This window comes from Lithobates pipiens, unplaced genomic scaffold (assembly GCF_037356315.1).
Source record: "Lithobates pipiens isolate NorthernLeopardFrog02 unplaced genomic scaffold, aLitPip1_a1.2 Scaffold_22, whole genome shotgun sequence".
NCBI lineage: Eukaryota > Metazoa > Chordata > Amphibia > Anura > Ranidae > Lithobates > Lithobates pipiens.
Genome location: NW_027507784.1, coordinates 123,256,615 through 123,278,374, shown reverse-complemented (window position 1 = coordinate 123,278,374; position 21,760 = coordinate 123,256,615). Strand labels below are relative to the sequence as shown.

General features: G+C 43.9%; 1 protein-coding gene across 3 annotated transcripts in view; it reads right to left on the bottom strand.

Annotated features, from left to right (window-relative positions):
- The window catches only part of HDAC4 (histone deacetylase 4), a 406,345-nt gene that overhangs the window by 153,976 nt on the left and 230,609 nt on the right, over positions 1-21,760 (bottom strand). For all 3 annotated transcript variants that reach the window (XM_077448198.1, XM_077448199.1, XM_077448200.1), the window contains one exon: positions 20,936-21,007. In XM_077448198.1, coding sequence (XP_077304324.1) covers positions 20,936-21,007 — 72 coding nt within the window. The remainder of the gene's footprint in view (positions 1-20,935; positions 21,008-21,760) is intronic.

Below are 21,760 nucleotides of genomic sequence, written 5' to 3'. Positions count from 1 at the left end.
TCACGCTGTCCTATGCGAACCGCTGTGGTTGTCAATAGAACGGTAATGACACCCCCGATCGGTTTGCATATCGCAGTGGAGGAATCGGATTGCATAGATGTGAACACCCATGCGATCAGATTCCAGTGCAGACCATTCTGGTGCGAATGCAATGCAAATTCAGACAATCTGTATGGCTGAATTTGCATCGCACAGACATGGCATGTGATCTGCACAGCAGTGCGGTGTGAATCACATGCAATGTCTAACATCGCACCAGTGTGAACCCAGCCTTAGCCAGGAACAATGTTAAAGCTGGGTATACACTAATAGAAGTTCAGCATTTTTTGTTGTAAAAACGTTCATTTGTTCTAATCATCAGTGGGGTCAAATCGACATTTGTTTGACTGCAGCGACAACAACATTTTAAATAGTAGGATGGAAATTTTTTCTCAAATGTACAAAATTCTAAAATGTCATTTTCATTAGCTCTATAACGGATTATTAAAAACAAACAAAATCTTTTACTTTTATCGAAAGACATTCAAATGTTCTGAGAATTTTGATATGAATTTGTATACAGATTTTCAGTCAAAATTCTACTAGTGTATACGCATCTTTATTGGTAACAGTAAACAGAGGCAGAAAGCACAGGAAGTTAAACAATGCATTACATTTCTAGCAATATTAATACTTTTTTTTTATGTTCCCTGGGAACTACAGACCAGTTAGCCTAACATCAATAGTAGGCAAGGTCTTGGAAGGGATGATAAGGGACTATATACAAGATTTTAGTACCGAAAACTCTATCATTAGCAGTAATCAGCATGGATTCATGAAAAATTATTCTTGCCAAACAAATCTATTAACCTTCTATCAGGAGGTGAGCTGCCATCTAGATGAAGGAAGGTCCGTCGATGTAGTGTATCAGGATTTTTCAAAGGCATTTGATATAGTTCCCCACAAACGTTTACTATACAAGCTAAGGTGTGTCGGCATGGACCAAAGGGTGAGTACCTGGATTGAAAACTGGCTACAAGGGCAAGTTCAGAGGGTAGTAATAAATGGGGAGTACTCAGAATCGTCCAATGTGGAAAGTGGGGTCCCTCAGGGTTCTGTCTTGGGACCAATCCTATTTAATTTATTCATAAATAATCTGGAAGATGGGATAAACAGCTCAATCTCAATATTTGAACAAATTAATGGGGTGGGCAACTACATGGCAAATGAGGTTTAATGTAGAAAAATGTAAAATAATGCATTTAAGTGGCAAAAACATGAACGCAATCTACTCACAAGGGAGAGAACCTCTGGGGGAATCTAGGATGAAAAAGGACCTGGGGGTCCTAGTAGACGACATGCTCAGCAACGGCTGCTGCAAGCAAAGCCAATGGAATATTGGCATGCATTAAAAAGGGAATTGACTCCAGAGAAAAAAATGATAATGCCCCAATATACAAGACTCTGGTCCGGCCGCACCTGGAGTATGCCATCCACTTCTGGGCTCCAGGTGGGATGTACTTGAAATGGAGTGAGTACAGAGAAGGGCAATAAAGCTAATAAAGGGACTGGAAGATCTTAGTTATGAGGGAAGATTACAAGCACTGAAATAATCATCTCTGGAGAAGAGACACTTGAGGGGATATGATTTAAATGTACAGATACTGTACTGGTGACCCCACAATAGAGATGAAACTTTTCCGTGAAAGGGCATTTAAAAAGGACTCACGGCCACTCAATAAAATGAGAGAAGAGATTTAACCAGAAACTGCGTAAAGGGTTTTTTTTATGGTAAGATGGGTAAGAATGTGGAATTCTCTTCCACAAGCAGTGGTTTCAGCAGGGAGCATAGATAATTAAAAAAAACTATTAGATAGGCACCTAAACGACCAAAACATACAGTGATATACAATGTAATATTGACATAAAGGCACACACACACACACACACAGGTTGGACTTGATGGACTTTTTCAACCTTACCAAACTATTTAACCAAAATTGCATTTTCAGGAGGTGTTCTGTACACCATCTGTGTAATGAACGCCTCCAAGTAGCCATATTGCATTGAATTTTACAGAAAATTACAGCACTGCACATTGAAAAAGAAAGGTAATTTTTAATAATATTCAACTACAAGAAGACTTGAGTCACAATTGCATACACACACACAATATATATATATATATATATATATATATATATATATATATATATATATATATATATATATATATATATATATATATATATATACACACACATATACATACATACACATATATATACACACACACACAGCTATTTTTTTTTCCCCACAAAGGTGGAGTTACCCTTTAATAAAGCAGACCTGCCTAATAAAACAGAAATAAGTGGCAAACTACTAAGTTTCTCAATTACTGCATGTCAAGCTAATCCTTGCAGTGTTTTAGATATGAATACGATGCCACTACAACTATTTGGAGTTAGTGGTCAGAAGAGTTAATAAAAAATTGAAGCCCATCCAGTATGTTGTCCATGTTGAGGATGAGATGAAAGTTGGCAGTTCTACCATGCCAGGAAGAGAGTTCATACAATTACAGGCAACATAAGGGCACAGCTGCATAGAACTGACGCACAATCAAAGACTATTGTGTTGAGAGGCTGATGCGTCACTTATGACTCTTGATCACCAAGTACCCCGAAGAGCAAACTTGTTAGGAAAAGTTGACAGGAAGGTGGGGGGGGGGTCAGGCATGTCAGTGAGGGGAGTTGGACACACTGAGACCTTCTGAAAACAAAGCCAGCTTCTTTAGATCCTTGGGGGAGTTCCCCCAGCCCCTGGTCTCAAAGCTTTTTCCCTGGGTTTATCTCCGAGGCTTACGAATGCAGTTGAAGTGGTGACGTTAACGGACACACAAAGACTGTATTCAGCGCAGTGACGAAACCCTCAGAAGAGCATCATTATAATACAGCCCATCTCCCCACAGCAATTCTTCCCACAATCCGAGACACAGTGGCCTCAGAATTGTGGAGGGTGATGTATTTTGTGGTTTTGAATAAAAACTAAAACATGAATGAGGATAAATTAAAAGGCTCCATTCTGTAATGATAAATAAATACAATAGCTGTATAAGAGCAGGAAACTTTAACACCAACTCAAAGCAAGTGAAATGGACAAAATCATTACTCATTCACAATTCATCTTCCGTACTATAAATGCAGTCAACAGAGGACAGCACTATGAAATACATTTCTTCAGACCCCAAGATCTTATGTTTGAAGTATGCTAGCCCTCTCTGGGCTGTCAGTGCACTTGCTTTTGACACTTTAAGATGCTTCTGAGAGGATTCAGAATTCAATGACAGGTGCAGCTGACCTTCTGACTTGCTTTTGTATTCCCATAGACTTGTATAGGGAAAGAAATACTACGACGCCAACAAATGCCCATCAACACATGTCCTTAGGAAGATGATAAACAAAACCTTAAAAAGTGCTACTAAACCCACAACAGTAAAATCAGTCTGTATATGCAGTAAAGCATGCTTGTTATACTCACTTTGGAACCCAAGGGGTTAATCTGCATTATGTAAAAAAACTGTTTGATCTTGGCTTCTCTGATCCTCCCCTCCTTCCACTGTCCCCTGATAATTTCCTGATAACACAGAGTCTATGGAGTCAGGCTGCACATGCATTGTGTGGTGTTCTGCTAGAGAGGTTTTTTTTTTTTTCTTGGGAGAGTGCATGTGATCAGCACTCTCCCGAAAGAGGGTCAGGGGTTGTACAGTCTCATAGGTCAGTCAGAAAACTCCTCCTACAAGCTTTAACTAATGCTTGGCTGGACACTGACAGAAGTCACAAAACTACTCTAACCACTGATGAGAAAAGGTATTTAGCATTTTATATTTAAAGGGGAGTTTCGCCTGCAAAAAAAGAGAACAGTCAGCAGCTACAAATACTGCAGCTGCTAACTTTTAAAATACGGTCACTTACCTAACCAGGGAACCCGCAATGTCCTCACCCAAAGCGACCCGTCTCTCTGCTCCGGGTGGAGGCGCAAGCATCTTAAGTAAGGGAATCAGCAAATGAAGCTGTTTGAAAGAAAGATACTGCAGCGATCTTTCGCCTGTGGTGGGAATTATTATCTGTATTAGATTGGGGGGGACCGGATAAGTGGAAGTTCCATTCCTGGGTGGAACTCCGCTTTATCAAAATAATTTCATTTCAATGTTCTGTGGGAAACCAGATATAGCGAACGCAGGGTCCTGGGTTTAGCAAATTACGGTCCAAGTTTGAGATATTGTGTAATTTTGGAAACAGAATCTTCACACAACCTCCAAACATTGCAAGTGTGTACGATAATGTATTCCACATCCCTCTCCTAGAAAACAATCAGTGTCTCCCTCAGGCATTCTACCTTTCCACATGCTAGGGAAGATTAGAAGCTGACTGGCTGTTAGTAGGGATGCACCGAAATTTCGGCCGCCGAAACATATCGGCCGAAAATGCCCGAAAATTGCAGAAAGGAAAAAACAGCCGATAATTGAGCCGAAAATAGGGCGGAGCACCGCCCCTGCCCCTGGTGCCACCCATCATGGGAGATCTATAACGCAGGAGAGCCGCCTCCGCCGTCTGGCTCAGAGCACCGGGAACATCACAGCTTTCATTTCAATCGCTGTGTGTTCCCCCGTCACGTGCCGTCGCATACAGCCAGATTGGACGGGTGATCTGTCCATCACAGTTCCCCGGACAAGGGGGAGGGGCAGTATGCGACGGGGGAACACACAGCTATTGAAATTAAAGCTGTGATGTTCCCGGCGCTCTATTGAACCAGACGGCGGAGGCGGCTCTCCTCTCTCTTCGCTGCATCACTGGCTGCACATGGGGACAACACACTGGCTGCACATGGGGACAACACACTGGCTGCACATGGGGACAACACACTGGCTGCACATGGGGACAACACACTGGCTGCACATGGGGACAACACACTGGCTGCACATGGGGACAACACACTGGCTGCACATGGGGACAACACACTTATCTCTTTTATCATGCTGCCAGTCTCTGACCCTCTCCTGCACCATGCCGCCAGTCTCTGACCCTCTCCTGCACCATGCCACCAGTCTCTGACCACCTCCTGCACCAGTATCGGTTTCAGCACCAAAAAACCCATTCGGTGCATCCCTAGCTGTTAGCTAGAAAATGCACATAATTCTACAGTTAAAACACTTCATTCACAAGGTCCAGTATCTGAGTGTCAGTAAACATGTCTCCACTAGATATGTGCATTTGTTTTTGTCCGAATTACAGGCATTTTCGTTATCGTTTTAACAAACTATAATGAACATGCAGAATCGGAAAACCAAAAGATCCAACATAAACAAATGCTTTATTTTCGTTTTCGTTGTGACAACAGTTGGATATAGATAGGAGATTCGACATGATGCTTACAATAGCAATAGTGTCCAAACCTGTGGTCGAATGTGCCTAACCTTAGCTCTATTAGTCCAAGATTATTCAACAGAGAGAAAAGAATCAACATGAAGATTTGATGAAGCAGTCGCCGCAAGTGACATTTTTGGTCAAATGCTCTGCCCATAGGCTACAGAAGAATTCTAATGTTGGCTGACTAGTAATAATAATAAATATAATTACTAGTGTCATACAACATTCGAATTCTACTATAGCTTGTAGGTTTCATTCAACCGGAAATGTACGATTGCAGTGTCATACAGTTTAGTTGCACAGTCGAGGCATCTTAGAACATTCGACAGACACCCTAAGCCTTCAATGACAGATTCGACCTTAATTATTTCGGATTTTCAGACGAATGCATTTAACGAAACAAAATAAATAAAAACGAATTTCAGGAGTAACTAAATAAATTTTTCGGACAAAAACGAAATTCCGAAACAAAATATTTCAGTGTGCACATGTCTAGTCTCCACTCAAAGGTTAGCAGCTGCTCAGGGTTGTGACAAAAGAACATACACTGATCAGTACCAAAGAGTAACTCCATTTTTTTTTTGGTAGGGGGGGGGGGGGGGGTGAATATTTCAAAAAATAAAATGACAGAACTACAACACAAGTCCCTTTGTAATGCAGGGCTTGACAAATTTGCTTTTCATATAGGAGCCAGCTAAAAAAAAGTTAGGAGACAGTATTTTTTTTTTAAAATCAGCTGTCTGTCATTGTATGCCTGAAACTTTGGGCAATAGGAATTGCTCACGCCTGGGGCCAAGCCAAAAAAGTCAGAAAATAAAAAAAAATAAAAAACTGGCGGCTGGGTTTTGTTGAGCCCTGTGTAATGTAACTTTTTCTTAAATTGCCTTTCCCTTTCAATCTGCAGCACAGTGATTTTCTGTAAAATGCAATATGACCTGGAAATGTTTTGTACACAGATGGTTTACAGAACGCCCCCCAGAAATGTAATTTCCTGCTTGTGCGATTGACTTACTGATTTACTTATACTCCCAAGGTTTAAAGGCTAGCTTCACATGTAGTAGCATGTTACATCCATATTTAGGGTGTAACATGCAACAAGCTCCAGTTACCAGCACTCCCCTCTCTGACAGCGGGCGAGGGATCGTCTCCCTGCACCCACTATAAAAATTTGAAACTAGAGCAGCTGTGCAGGGCTCTGCCCACACAGTCATTTCATTAATTTACAGCTACCAGTCAATGAACTACAAGTACCATCACCCGCTGTGGCAGACGGCTTTGTAGTCATCAATGAACTGCGAGGGCGCTGGTGAGCGCTCTTGTAGTTCATGGATTCTTCATGCAGTTTAGTAACTGTCTGCAGGATCCTGGCATTGCACCCGCGATCTGTTTGTTGCAGGTGAAATGCTCTACAAGCTGCAGTGTAATCAAAATTTATATTAAAAAAATTCACTTTTTACCTGCAAAAATATGTGCATTTATTTTTTTGGAAAGGTGATCTTATCCTTCAATTGCATCTAAAGGGATTCAGACCCTGCCATTTTCATCATTAAAACTATGCAAGTGTAGCAGCTGATCACTAATAAAAAAAAAAGTCCCCATTCACATTCACTTGGACACGGACATACAGCTTATTTTTCAGATCATCATAAGGTAGGAATCTGTAACAAAGTTTGTGAAAATCCAAGCCAGCTTGGCCCAAACAATTGAAAGGCACATTCGATTTGGAGTTAGGCTTTAAGCTATAGCTTCACCATAAACGTTAATATTTGGAATAATCCACCTTTTTTCCGTTAAGGATGGACAGTGGTAAAAAAATGTCCTAATGTTTATACTTAAAGAGGAACTCCAGCAACAAACACTGACACTGCTGAATTTTTTGAACAAGTACTCATCAGCTCAGGGAGCCAACACCTGGGTTGGTTCTTTGCGGTCTTTGGTCCCAGGCCCCACCATCTTGAGTCTGGGAAGCCAGCAGTTCATGATGGCTCATGGCTGGCTTCCCAGTGTGCATATGTGAGACTCACTGCGCATTCTGAATGGTCTTGCAGTCTCCTGGGACCTGTAATGTGTTCCAGCAGGTTGTGGGCACAGAGAGGGGGGTTGAACTTATGCTCCGCTCATATATGCGAACAGACTGGAAGGGGGAGCCAGTACCTGCCAGATAAAAGGTACACACTCCTAGAAAAAGTAAATGTTTACATTAACGGCAAAGAATTGAGGGATGAGGATGAGCAGAACTTTGGATGAGCGGAATGATTTTAGGAAAGGTTGCACTTTAAAAAAAAAATAAAGCCAGACATTCCAAGGACTGCCAGACATTCCAAGGACTGCTTCACCCTCTTCGAAATCACAACAAAATAAAGTAAGGTTGCTCTACGCTCCCGGCTGCATTACAAAAAAAAAAAAAGAATCTGATGGTAACATTAAGACAAATTACAGTCATCAGTCATGGCATCCAGATAAGGCTGGGGATCTACAACCAAAACTGAAAAACTTTTTTTGGGGGGGGATTCCTGTTTTTGCACTTAAAAACAACAGCATATAGGTACCCTGTATTAGACTTCAGTTAGTGGTGTGAGCCTGATTGAAGGGTTCCCTTCACCCATATGCAATTGTTTTGTTTGGTTGTGCTTATTGCACTCAAATGCTCATTTTACTTAGTCACACTCACATGACAATCCTCTTTTCTGCGCTTTACTTTGGGGCCCTTCTTCCAGTATCTACACCACTGCTTGCATGATGTAGACATCTCCTTTCAGTGGAGGAGACACTTGCAGCCAGGGGCGGACTGACAACATCCAGGGCCCCCGGACCAAATTAAGCAAGGGCCCCTGTCAGGCCCCGCTCCTTCATTTTGCATAAAGTACAACTTCTGCCTTTTTTTTTTTTTTTAAAACACTGTTTAACAGAGTCTAATGGGACTTGGAGGGAGGTCTTTCTCTGACAGTGTGCATTGCACAGTCTGTTATAAAATGTCCCCTCCAGGCCCCATTACAGACTACAACAGAGTCTAATGGGACCTGGAGGGGGTCTCTTTCTAACAGTGTGCATTAGAAAATCTCTGTTAGAGAGAGATCCCCCCCCCCCACCCCCTCCAGGACTCATTGGTGACTTCAAAAGAGTCTAATGGGACCTGGAGGGGGGGTATTTCTAACAGCGGCCCTTTCAGTGTCCATTGTAGAATCTGTCAGTGTCCCCCCTTCCGGTCCAATTATAGACTGAAAAGGAGTATAATAAGACCTGGAGGGGGGCCTCTTTCTAACAGAGAGCATACAATGAACATCTTTATTCACTCTGGTCCTCACGGGACCCCCTCTTTGTGACAGGACTCTCACCCCTGCCCTGCCCCAACCTCTCACAAATAAAATTGGCACTGTGTAGTGCTCCTCTTACCTTAACTATGGGTACTGTAGCGGGCTCCTGCATCCTCCGTGGGTGGTTGGCTGGCTCCTGCATTCTCTGTGGCTGGCTCCTGTGGGTGGCTGGCTGTCTGGCACCGGTTGGTGGCTGGCTCCCCAGTGTGGGTGGGTCACCGTGGGTGGCTGGCATCCTGCTGTGGATGGTCACAGTGGCCGGTTGGCTCCTGTGGGTGGCTGGATGACTCCCTGCAGTGGGTGGGTCAACGCGACTAGCTGGCTGACACCCTGTTGTGGCAGGCTGGTTTCCTGGTGTGGGTGGGTCACCATGGGTGGCTGGCTGACACCCTGTTGCGGGCCAGTGGGTGGTATGGTGCACCCTGCTGTTTGGTAGGCAGGCACTGTGCATCCTAATGCAGGTGGCTGGCCTGGCTCCCTGCAGTGGATCAGTGGGTGGCTGGCATGGTGCGCAGATAGGGGAACTGACAGGGGGGGCTGACAGGGAAAGCAGGCTCACAGAGGAGGGGCCTGACAGAGAGGGGGCGGGATGACAGAGAGGGGGCGGGATGACAGAGAGGGGGCGGGATGACAGAGAGGGGGCGGGATGACAGAGAGGGGGCTAACAGAATCTCCTGATCCGGGAGGGACAGTCTAATGATTGCTGTGCCCAAGGCAAATCAGAGTGCCAAGATCACAGAACAGGATTCCTCTTGCAGCAGATCAGACTGTCTGCTGCTGACATAAATCAAATGACAGGACCACAGAGTGGAGTCTCCCTCTCCCTCCCCATGTTCAGCAATCAGCAGCAGTTCCCTTATAAAAAGAACAGCCATCAACCATCCCAATTCCTCCTCAGAGCACAGCCTGCACAACAGGGAACCCCCCTTCTCCCGTCAGATGACGAGCACTGCAGACTCAGTCAGCTCTAAGCCTACAGCAGCTCTGTTTCCTCCCCCGCGATCTACAAAGGAAACAGCCAGCAGCTCAGCAGTCATCACACCTTCCTTGCTTCTGGGCTCTCACAAACTCACTCTCTCTGATCCACTTCTGCTTCTTTCTTCTTCCTTGCACCAGATGCAGAGGCACTATGTGACACAGGGGGCTTTTAAAAGGTAGCACCTCTGCACAGAATTCTGAATCAATCCGCCCCCCTCTCAGCCGGGACTAACTAAACATCAGTGGATTATGTGGCTGTATGCCTCCTCTTCAAAAAAGAGTCCCAGGCCAAGTAGCTGACAGGATTCACAGCAGATGCAATATTATTAAAAAAAAATAGTGTAAATTTTATGCCAATACCACAGTGGAATTTTCGGGGGTGCTTGAAGATTTTTTTGGGGGGTCTTCAGCACACCCAAGCACCCACCGCTCATGAGGCCTGCCTGACTACGGGCCCTCGGTCAGTGCCTGAGTGACCCAATTGTCAGTCCGCCCCTGCTTGCAGCTTGCTGCTGGGTTCTCTCTCATAGGTTCCAGAGACAGTGAAGGGACCCATACCCAAGAAGAGAAGCAGCAGAGAAAGATGTCTTCTTCATAGGAGGAAACTGTGATTATGCAGGATGGCTTACGAAGAGGTGTTTGGAATCAAGACTGGGTAGCAAGGTAATTGAGGCACAATACACTTATTACATTTAATTTTTACCTGAAGTTGGGCTTTCATTTCTGTAGGAGATGAAAATCATCTATGAGGCTTATCAAAAACAAAAAGGTAGGAAGATCTATTTATTGACTTGTGTACAACCAGCCTTTTGGAAAATGTTCTCTCAATTGGTGCCGATCAGTGTATTCTCAGGGTAGGGATTGAACGTGTAGATGGGGGCATCGAGTCATTTTCTTTCATTCAATAAGCCGGTTGAACAAGAAAACTTACTCATGTATGGCCAGTCTTAGTTTATGCTATGTAGGACTAGATTTAGCCAAATTAGACAATGATTTTCACCTCTGTGAGCAACATATCTATTGTTCATGAGAAAAGTTTTAAAATTGCATGGACACTTAGGCATTAAATAAACATGACAATTAATGTCAAGAATCTGATTATTCAAGAATCAAAACACTGCAGTCTAATTTTCCATAATGGAACTCCTTTATTAACCTAGGCTACACGTTCTTCATGGTAACTATTAGGGAGGGGGAAAAAAAAAACACTTTACTAAAGATGTATTATGAAGTATAATCATCAACAGGAATATAATCACAGAACACTGCAGACTGCGAGGATATTTCCGTCAGAGAAAAGCTGCAAGCACAACCTGTTGTCACCGTATTGGTGTCATCGGAAGCTCATTCATGTCCCCGAAGCAGCCGCCCACTCCAGCCTGTCTTCTGCTTCCTTCATTAGACAGGATAACATGTTCCAAAGATGCTCCGTATGGCATAGCACGCCTCCGTCAGCAGGAAGGTGACTCACCATAGCTCAGCAGGTGAATCACACACCCTGGAGACTGTCACAGATACAATCCTATCAAGAATAGCTCCTGTGAAAAACAGAGCTACAAAAACCTGCAGATACAGTCCTTACTGGAAGAAATTTCTCAGCATCAAGCACAGCTGAAGTAGAACTAAAAGCTTCTGATCAAGTGACAACTGAGTGCACAGAGTAGAAAGACATTTAATTAACTACTATGGAGATGTGATAATATCTATGTCCAATGAAAAAAGAATGACGTATTTAAGAGCCAATCTGACAAATGGACAGTAATTACTGTGCAAAACTAAATTATTTTCAAAACGCATAACTGCAACCAATATACCTGCCATATACTATTTAAAAGATAATGATTGCTGTATCAACCCTTCCCTATATACAGTAGGAGATTAAAAGCTAGAGCTAGTACATTAAACAAAAATTATCCTGAGAAAAAAAACGTTACGTTTTCATTATTGTATTGCGTCAGTGCATATGCATTAAAAATCACTCCATTAAGGCAGCCCATTCATTTGAATACATTGCCAATTACACCAAAAAGCTGCATGCAGCATTTTTGTGCCTTGGTACACTAACACAAGTGCATTGACAAGGTGCATTGGGGTGATGTATCATATATCTATATCTCTATATACACACGTACGTACGTGTGTGTGTGTGATATCAGATGTACTATATGTGCTTAAAAAACAAACAATAAGCTATTGTCATAACTTACAGTTGAAGTAGAATGCATTGTTTGCACAATTATAGATGCCGTGTTACATTTTTGATGTGGCTGAAGTTGTGCTTTAAATAGTATTGAGTCGCTAGCAAAATACTTTTAAACTACATCTACACCCAGACACTAACATTTCACAAAAGCTTTAAGTGGAACTAAAAAGGTACAATTCTATGCAAGAAGGTAAAAAAGCGTGCAGCACCCTCCCTTAATATTTATCTGTGCCTGATCTTGACCCAGTGCTGTGCATGAGAGCAGCAGCTCTCTCTTGGCTTTCTCTCTCCTCACCAGACACACAGCCAGAGAAGAGAGAGCAGGGGCGGGAGCCGGGGCTGAGTCACTCTCGGTATGTCAATGGACACACAAAGCCGGCTCAGGAGCAAGTACGCTGGGGTGCACCCACAGCAAGGGGCTTCTTTGGGGGGGCATTAGGCGGGGGGGAAGACCTCAGAAGAGGAGGATTGTGGCTGCTCTGTGCAAAACCATTGATACAGGGCACGGAAATATAAAAAAATTTAAAATTACATTTAGAATCGCTTAAAGCGGGAGTCCGCCGGGACTCCGCGTTTTTTTTTTTTTTTAAAAGCCAGCAGCTACAAATACTGCAGCTGCTGACTTTTAAAATAGTGACACTTACCTGTCCAGCGCGCCCGCGATGTCGGCACCCGAAGCCGATCTCTAGATCGGTACTCGGGTGCTGCCGCCGCCATCTTGGGTATGGGAATCAGGAAATGGAGCCTTTCGGCTTCATTTCCCGGTTCCCTACTGCGCATGCGCGAGTAGCGCTGCACAATAAGGACGGTCCCCGCTGCCTCTGGGATCTGTGTGTTTCCCAGCAGGCAGCGGGGCACTTGCGGAAGGGGGTGGGCACTTGCGGAAAGGGGCGTAATCTACGCCCCTTTCCGCAGAGAGCTATCCCGGAAGTGGGTGCAGTTACCTGGATTATCCAGGTAACTGCACCCCCCTCCCCCCTGAAAGGTGCCAATTGTGGCGCCGGAGGGGGGGAGGATTCCGATGAGCGGAAGGTCCATTTTAGGGTGGACCTCCGCTTTAAATGTCATTTCAAAAGTAATTTTACTGTTCATTTTTTTTTTTTTGTTTCCTTAAAGCGGAGCTCCACCCTAAAGTGGAGCTTCCGCTCATTGGAACCCTCCGGCACCACGATTGGCACCTTTCAGGGGGGAGGGGGGTGCAGGTACTTGTACAGTACAGGTATCTGCACCCACTTCCGGCATAGATATCTGCAGAAGCTACGCCCCTTTCCACAGAATCTACGCCCCTTTCCGAAGGTCCCCCGCTGTCTGCTGGGAAACACGTGGATCCCAGAGACAGCGGGGACCATCCTTGTTGCGCAGCGCGACTCGCGCATGCGCAGTAGGGAACCGGGAAATGAAGCCGCAAGGCTCCACTTCCTGATTCCCATACCCAATCGCGGGCGTGCTGGTAAGTGTCATTATTTTAAAAGTCAGCAGCTGCAGTATTTGTAGCTGCTGGCTTTAAAATAAAAAAATAAAAAATAAAAAAATAAATAAAAATAGGCGGACTCCCGCTTTAGAAATTATATTTGAAGATCCTGTCATGAAGGTTTTTGCTCAGGCGCTGCCTGTAATTGTTTGCAAGAGCTCCGTACAAGTTTCAAAATGGTGTTCCTGCATTGTCACGGTCACACAAGCTTCCAATGAAGACTACAAGTGACACTATCAATAAGGCTACAATGATACCACCAGCAATTCAGCCCCGTGCGAGTTGCAGCAGGAAACGCCTGATTCTTGCTGCTGCACGCCTCATTCACTATCATGACAGGTCGCTGATAACCCCAGCTATTTGTGGCTCTTTGCACCATTCAGTTAATACACGAGGTGATCGTTGCTGGATGCACGCAAAGTGCACCCAGAAGTGATCACTGCAGGTAATGCTGGCTGTGTGGACAGCTGCGAATAGCTGTGGTTATCGGCGACCCGTCAGACAAATATTGGTGGACATGGTAGTGAAAGTGTTAACCTCCCTTATATTGGAAATCATAGCAGTGAAAGTGTTACGAGCCGACCCCCACTCAGTATTTGTCATTATGGCAGTAAAAGTGTTAAAAATAACAAACATGTTATACTTGCCTCCTCTGTACAGTAGATTTGCACGGAGTAGCCCCGATCCACTTTTTCTCAGGTCTCTCGCCGAGTCTCTTGGCCCCTCCATTCTGTCCAGTGCGCCCACAGCTAGCAGCTTGCTATGGGAGCCGAGCCGACCTGCAGCTCCGTGTCCATTCAGACACAGAACCGCGGTTCGGCCCTTCCCCCGCTCGCTCCTGATCGGCTAACTGACTTTGACAGCAGCGGGAGCCAATAGTGCCGCTGCGGTGTCTTAGCCACTCAGGAGGAAGAGTCCCGGACGGCCGAGGAACTCATGCACATCGCTGGAGGAAGATTTGGCTCAGGTAAATATTAGGGGGCTACCGCACACAGGTGGTTTTATACCTTACAGCATAGAATGCCATAAGATAAAAAAAAACAACTGCCTTTACAACCACTTTAAATAGAATTGATCCCAGGACAGAGCCTTGGGGTACCCCACTCACACCATTCTGAGTACACACGATTTATCCCCACCCTTTGGACATGTGCCTGTAACCAGTTTTCTATCCAGGTACATACATTATCATCCATGCCAACATACCTTGTAAATTAAGCGTTTATGGGGAACTGTATCAAATTCTTTGACAAAATCCAGGTGCACCATGTTCACAAGCCTTCTTTTAACTAGATTACAGCTCACGTCCTCTTACAGATTTTTGTAAAGGTGAACTTACACTTTAAGCGTTCTTCCACCACCCTCATGCCTCTTTACCCAAGATTTATGCTCAATGTATTACTCAGTGTTCACGATTTCCTAAGTTACCCCCCCCCCCCCCCCCCACATCTGCAATAAAATCTGTGTATGTAATTATCTAGCAAAGCATTATTTCTAATCGGGGCATCCACCAATTGAAACATGAAGTTTAAAAGTGATTGTAAATGATTGCCTTGTAAAACAACCTATTCAGTTTAAAATGGAAATGAAAAGGCAAAAACATTTTTGCATAGATATGGAAAAAAAACACAATATAAATACCTTTTTTTCACTTCTTTTATAAGAGATTCCCTCTTTTCTCAGCTGCATAAGAGCTGGGGTGGGAGAAGCAGCAGCACACTGAGCTTCTCAGTTAATGACTGTGCACTGGGGGAGTGTCAGGACAAGTCTGATTACTGGAGGAGAGTACACAGAGTTCCCAGCATAGCTCTCCTGCTCCCTGTGGTCAGTTTTTAATAGGAAAGCAGAGGGACTGGCAGGACCACCAGGGATTTCACATAAAGGAAGCAATACAAAGAGAACAGGATACTTTCTCATAAATGTACATGGGACGGCAGGCAAATATCAGGAATATAAAGTTGGGATAACAGACGCTTTAAATGAGTGAGCAGTTCTGTCTGCCAAGTCAATATTTGGATAATTGAAGTTCCCCTTTTATAATAACATTGCCCTGCCTCACTGCCATTTCCAATTGTGACAGGAGATCAGACTGCTCCTCATATTTCAGGTTAGTGGACCTGTAGCATGCACCCTCTAATTTCCCATTTGTCTACTCCCTTTAAAGCTCCAGCCACAGGAATTGCACCTCCTCTCTTGCCCCATTATCAGTGTTGGCCTTCATGTTCACTAGCAAATCATTCTCGACATACAGACACCCTCCTCCCCCTCTTCTCCTTCCCTGTCCCTCCAATACAAGGAGCACCCGGGAACAGTCCCAAGCCAGTCAAGTAAGCTGTCAAGCCAAGTTTCTAATATTCCCATGTGTCAGCAGCTCCAGTTTTCCATTTTGTTAGCTAGACTTCTATTTGTAAAGAAACCTTTTAGCTTTTTTTTTAAACCTTTTCGTTTTGTATGGGTGCATATTATTTCTCCTCGTTCATTCTGAGGCTGTAATTCTGTGATCCCTCCCACACCCACCACCTAGTTTAAAAATTAATTTAACTTTTTGGCCATCTTCTCTCCCAATAGAACATCACCCTTCCTATTCAGGTGCAGTACGCCCCTGCTACAGAGCCAAACCACAATTTTCAATATGCTGCCTTTGAGGTCTATATATATATATTATATACATATACACACACACACACACACACACACACACACACACACACATATATATATATATATATATATATACACACACACATATATATATATATATATATACATATATTATTTATATATATATATATATATATATATATATATATATATATATATATATATATATATATATATATATATATATATATATATAAATAACCCTTAAGTCCTCTTTAAATATATTTTTAGGAAGCTCCATCTTCCTTTAACTTTGTCACTGGTATCAATATGTAGGTGCTCCCCAGCCCTACCCAACAATCTGTCCATCTGCAATGTGCTGAACCCTTGCGCATGGTAAAAAACATACTGTTCAGCAATCTTGGTCTATGTGAAATATTGCCCTATCTGTCCTTTTAAGAATGGAGTCCCCTACAAGCAGTGTCTAGCTATCCCTTCCTGTAACTTTGCCCCCATCTTCACTGAACTTGTTCCCCACATTTTGCGCAGCAGTATACTACTTTCTCAAAAGGTTGTTCAAGGAATGTATACATGGGGCATTACAGTAAAGAATGGGAAATAGATTTTACACAAATTTGTGGTAATTTGGCAATAGATGTTAAAGCTGGCCAATAGCGTCAAAGTAATCCCTCAATGACCAGGCCCTAATAGTCTCTGCTCTGCAATGCAAATGCTCCACTGGATATAGTGCCAGTATGTTTTTCTTTCTCCTACTGCACTGCAGGTCAGTGACCAGAGCTGACCTTTGTAGCTCTCCTACAACTTGTGTCTATCTGCCTCATATTGGTACTACATCCAAAAGAGCATTTGCATTGCAGAGTACGGACTAGCCATTAAGGGATAACGTTGATGCAGTTGGGTCAGCTTAATCATGTATTCTAATATATGTGAACTAAAAATCCTTTTTTTTTTGTGCAAAATTTGCTAAAAAGGGTATATAGCACTGTGGCGAGTGTTCATCTATTTTTTCATGGCTGTCAGAAACATGCATCACACATGGAAATTTTCCAACTTGCTGAAAAATATTTGTACAGTGAAACATTTACGAGCGTTTTGAAAGACAAGCAACTTGATCTGCGAGCACTGTCTTGGTATACGAGCGTTTTTTTTTTTTTGTTTGTTTTTTTTAAATGTAAAAAAAAATAAAAAAATAATTACACCCACAATGTGAAGGAATCTGTGGCTCATGTAAAGCCACTGAGTATATGTACAGTGAAGCTGCTGGTTTACAGCTTTGTATTTGACCAGAGATTTGGGGGCGATGGTGGCTCCCAGCGCTTCTTGGAGACACTCAGACACTCCCAGCAGGAGCAGGTGTATCCGGAAGTGATGTCAACAGTTCCCGAGTTCTCTAGGAAGTTCTGTGAGCCACATACAGCGTTGTACTGTACACCAGCAGTTTTACTGAACATACAGTACTGTATACAGAGCGGCGTTAAATAGATGAGAACCAACCTCTGGCCACATACAGCGATGTGCACACCAGCGGCTTTACATACAGTATACACAGCGGCTTTAAATAGGTGAGCCCCAGACTTCTCAACATTGTCACTGTGTACACTATATATTTTTACCTTGAAACTTTTGCAACACGTGGGCAGCAGAGCAATTGCCTCCTTAGATGCTGAAGAAGGCATTTGATTCTGTGGAGTGGGAGTTCCTTTGGGGGGTGCTCCGGAGTTTTGGGTTTGGTCCTAAATTCTTGCGGTGGGTGCGATTGCTCTATGTGGCTCCTAGGGCCAGGGTGCGCACCAATGGTTGGCTGTCGGAACCCTTCTCATTGCAACGGGGCACGCGACAAGGGTGTCCTCTCTCGCCTGGGTTGTTCGCCCTGGCCTTGGAGCCTCTCGCCATATTGATTAGAGCGTCGTCTATACGGGGACTGCGGAAGGGATGCACGGAGGAGAAGATCTCCCTATACGCGGACGACGCCCTGTTGTATTTAAACGATACCGGTCCTTCCCTCTCGGAAGCGCTTGCGATTTTTGACAAATTTGGGTCCTTTTCTGGCATTCGCATTAACTGGTCAAAATCTCTCCTCTTTCCCTTGGATGCTGGTGTGCCTTCCTCCCCTAGTGGGTCGTTACTACAATGGTCCTCTGAACTTACCTACCTCGGGGTACGGGTGGTCAGGGATCCCAACAAGTATTACATGTTAAATGTACTCCCTCTTCTCCGACTACTGCGAGAGCGGTGCCGATCCTGGTCTGGACTTCCGTTGAACTTGGTGGGACGTATAAACATTATAAAAATGGTGCTTCTCCCCAAGTTCAATTACATATTTCGGAACTGTCCGGGGTGGATTCCGGGCTCCTTTTTTCAGGAGGCGGATAAGTGTATTAGCTCCTTTTTGTGGAATGGCGCTGCCCCTAGGTTGGCTAATTCTACGCTTCAGTCCCCGGTAAGGGTGGGAGGTCTAGCCCTTCCCAATTTGCGACTTTACTATTGGGCCGCTATGCTGGTTACTGTCTCATGGTGGTTCGCGGCGCGGGACTCGAATGTGGCGGTGCGCTTGGAGGCAGCACTGGTGGGCTCCGTGCCTGATCTGCAGGGCCTAGTATACAGGGGGGCTGGGGCGTATACGGCTCTTCCTGGGCCGACGAAGGCTTCTCTTCGGGCGTGGAAGATGGCGGGGCGCAGATTTGTTCAGCCGGGTGGCTGGTCCCCGGCCCAGCCCCTCTGGAATAACCCTAACCTTCCCCATTTTAGGACAATTCCAGACCCGCGGATCTGGGTGCGATTCGGGATTACAACTCTGCGGGATGTTATGCCGGCAGGTACCCTGCTGACGTTTGGCCAGCTGACTCGCTCCTATGGCCTGCCTGGCTGGATGTTCTTTCGTTATGCTCAGCTGCGTCATGCGGCTAGGGCACAGTTTCCTGAATCCCCAATCCTGCGGACTACTCCACTGGAGGAGTTGTTCGAGGGTGAGGGCCCCCAAAAACCCTTATCAGATGTGTACCGGATTATACTTCCGATAGACTCTCATAAGCTGGACTCTCTTTGGGGCAAGTGGAAGGAGGATATCCCATCTCTAGAGCGGGAGGATTGGGAGGAATGTTTGGAAAAAGGTCCCCAACTGGTCATTTCTGCGGGTGATAAACTCATTCAAACGAAGTTTTTGTATAGGGTATATCACACTCCTACGCGCCTGGCGAGAATATACCCTAATAGGGATCCACACTGCCCTAGGTGTAGGGCGGAGCTCGGTACTTACCTCCATATGCTCTGGGACTGCTGCAGGCTGCATAAGTATTGGTCTGAGGTGTTTGATCACCTCAACACTCGGTTGGGGCTGGAGGTCCCTAGGACTCCTGAGATGGCCCTACTGGGCATTCACGCGGATGAAAGTAGACCCTACTACTCTAAGTTGTTGATTTCCTATTTACTTTTTTACGCTAAGAAAGAAATCATCTGTAAATGGTTTTCGTCCACTCCTCCTAGTGTGACGATGTGGGAGAACAGTGTGAATAGTGTTTTGCCTTTGTATAAAATAACCTACCTAAATCGCGGTTGTCCGTGGAAGTTTGACAGAATCTGGCTCCCGTGGACATCGGGATGCTGAGGTGGTCTATGGGTCTTTGTAGAAGCCCCCCGTTCTTTTCCTTTTAGTTTGTATTTTAGTTTGTTTTTTTGTATCACCGAATGACATATGCTGATGTATGTAACACGTTTTGTATCCTACTGTGCTCCGGCTGCGCCGGTAGTTTGACCCATTGTACTCTTGGTCATTTTGTACTGTTTATGTATTTTGGACAATAAAGCACTCCTGTTTAAAATACAAAAAAAAAAAACTTTTGCAACACAGAGGTACAGTACAGTATTCCTACTACTGTACAGTACTGTATTTTGAAGAGCAGTTTTATTTTTTTATGTTTACAGTACACTTTATACTGTATTTTTTTGACGTAATCATTTTTATATGAATAAATGGTTGTGGAATGAATCATTGCAGTTTACATTATTTCCTATGGAGAAATTTGCTTTGCTGTAAGAGTGCTTTGGATTACAAGCATGCTTCTGGAACCAATTATGCTCGCAAACCAAGGTTTCACTGTATTGGAATGGCAGAAGCCTTCCCTCTTCTACATAGTGCAGATGGAATGTACAGTCAGGGTTCGTGTACACTGCTGCTGGTAAACGGACGTTTAGGAGCAGCTGGGCGTTTTTGGTCATCAACCCCCCAGCTACCATTTTTGAAGAGATCTCTGTCTATCAATAGCCAGCCTAACCAATCTTTACCACATGTGCATACACATTCACAGCTCAAATTTTACGAATTTTTGGGGAATATCCAATAAAAACAAGTTACCATGTGGGGTAATCACAGTCTGCTTTGTGTTTCCAGTATCACAATTCTTGTTCATAGCATGTAACCAGTTTTCTGCACCACTGTTTAAAAGGAAGTGTAAGCAGAGTTCCACAACTTGTAAACCATATTCAGATAAGTTGCAATAAGCAACACCATAGAGACTAATTCTAAAAACTAAAGAAAAAAAAAAGTGAATAAAAGCAGAGCTGATGAATATAATGAGCAATAAGGTTGGACGTATAAATCACAATGAACTATAATTGGTTACTATGAACAATAATTTTTTTCCTGTTCTAATGAAAAGAAGAATAAAAGCTCAGAACACCTTAATTTTTACAACTTTTGAATATTTTTGTGGCACCATATTACTATAATGGGCTTTATAGTTGGTTAATGTGTAAGATACAAGTAGAGTGTTTTGTTGACAAGTAATGACCCCCTGTGCAACAAGACAATGTGGAAGCCACATTGTAGTTATTTTAAAAAGCCACTGATTGAGGACTACTGCTGAAAACAAGTATACCTTTAATTCTAACAGCATTGCACACTGTTGATATGCAAATGCATGGATATGCAGGTGGATGAACTCACCAGTGCTTGGCATGTGTTTGGCACGAGTCTGCGTTATAAGCTCCACTGGTTGGTCCCGACCAGATATTCCATCTGCAGAGAGAAAAGAGAAGGTGTAAAATTCAACCCATGGTCTTAATCTGTCTGTATCAGCTAAATGAAAGACATAATGAAAAAAACAATACACAGTGCAACACTTATGAAAAATGGAGGATTGTTGAGGACATAACATTGGAGTATAGACACTGTATGGTGTCTGTGCACTAACAGAAATGTACATAACTCTTGTCTGCTGTGTGCAGGTGCCGATCCATGAACAGAAGATCCAGTGTTAATGTCTTTCGAACAGATGAACTCGAATGGACCGATATGTAAGACCAGATTTTCCATGGGTGAAAAGCCCCAATTTGATGTTGGGCTGAAGACAATTGAGGAGACTATTCAGAGACCCTGACTGATATCCGTTCATTCAACATGTAATTTTCATGCCTTGCCTGTAAAACACCTGCCTGGTCCAATTTGGAATTAATAAAACATCTTCTTCGTTTTGAGTTTTGAAAGGGAGACCTGTGATAAACGAGAGCCTTCAGGCAGAAGGAGGAAAAAGAAGCAGAAAAGGCTATTCATTCTGGGGCAGTTTGATGACAATACGGTGCAGCTGCCGACTGGAATAAAAACCCAGGAGGCGGAGGCTATAAATAGCCCAGAAAGAGACGGCGCAGGGAGCCGACAGATTAAAATGCAGAAACACGTAGAGCAAGGAGAGCGTGCCGTTCCCAGGACTTCACAGACAGCTCTCTACAGAAGAAAAGAAATCCAGTGTAAAGGACAGGAATGTAATAAAGC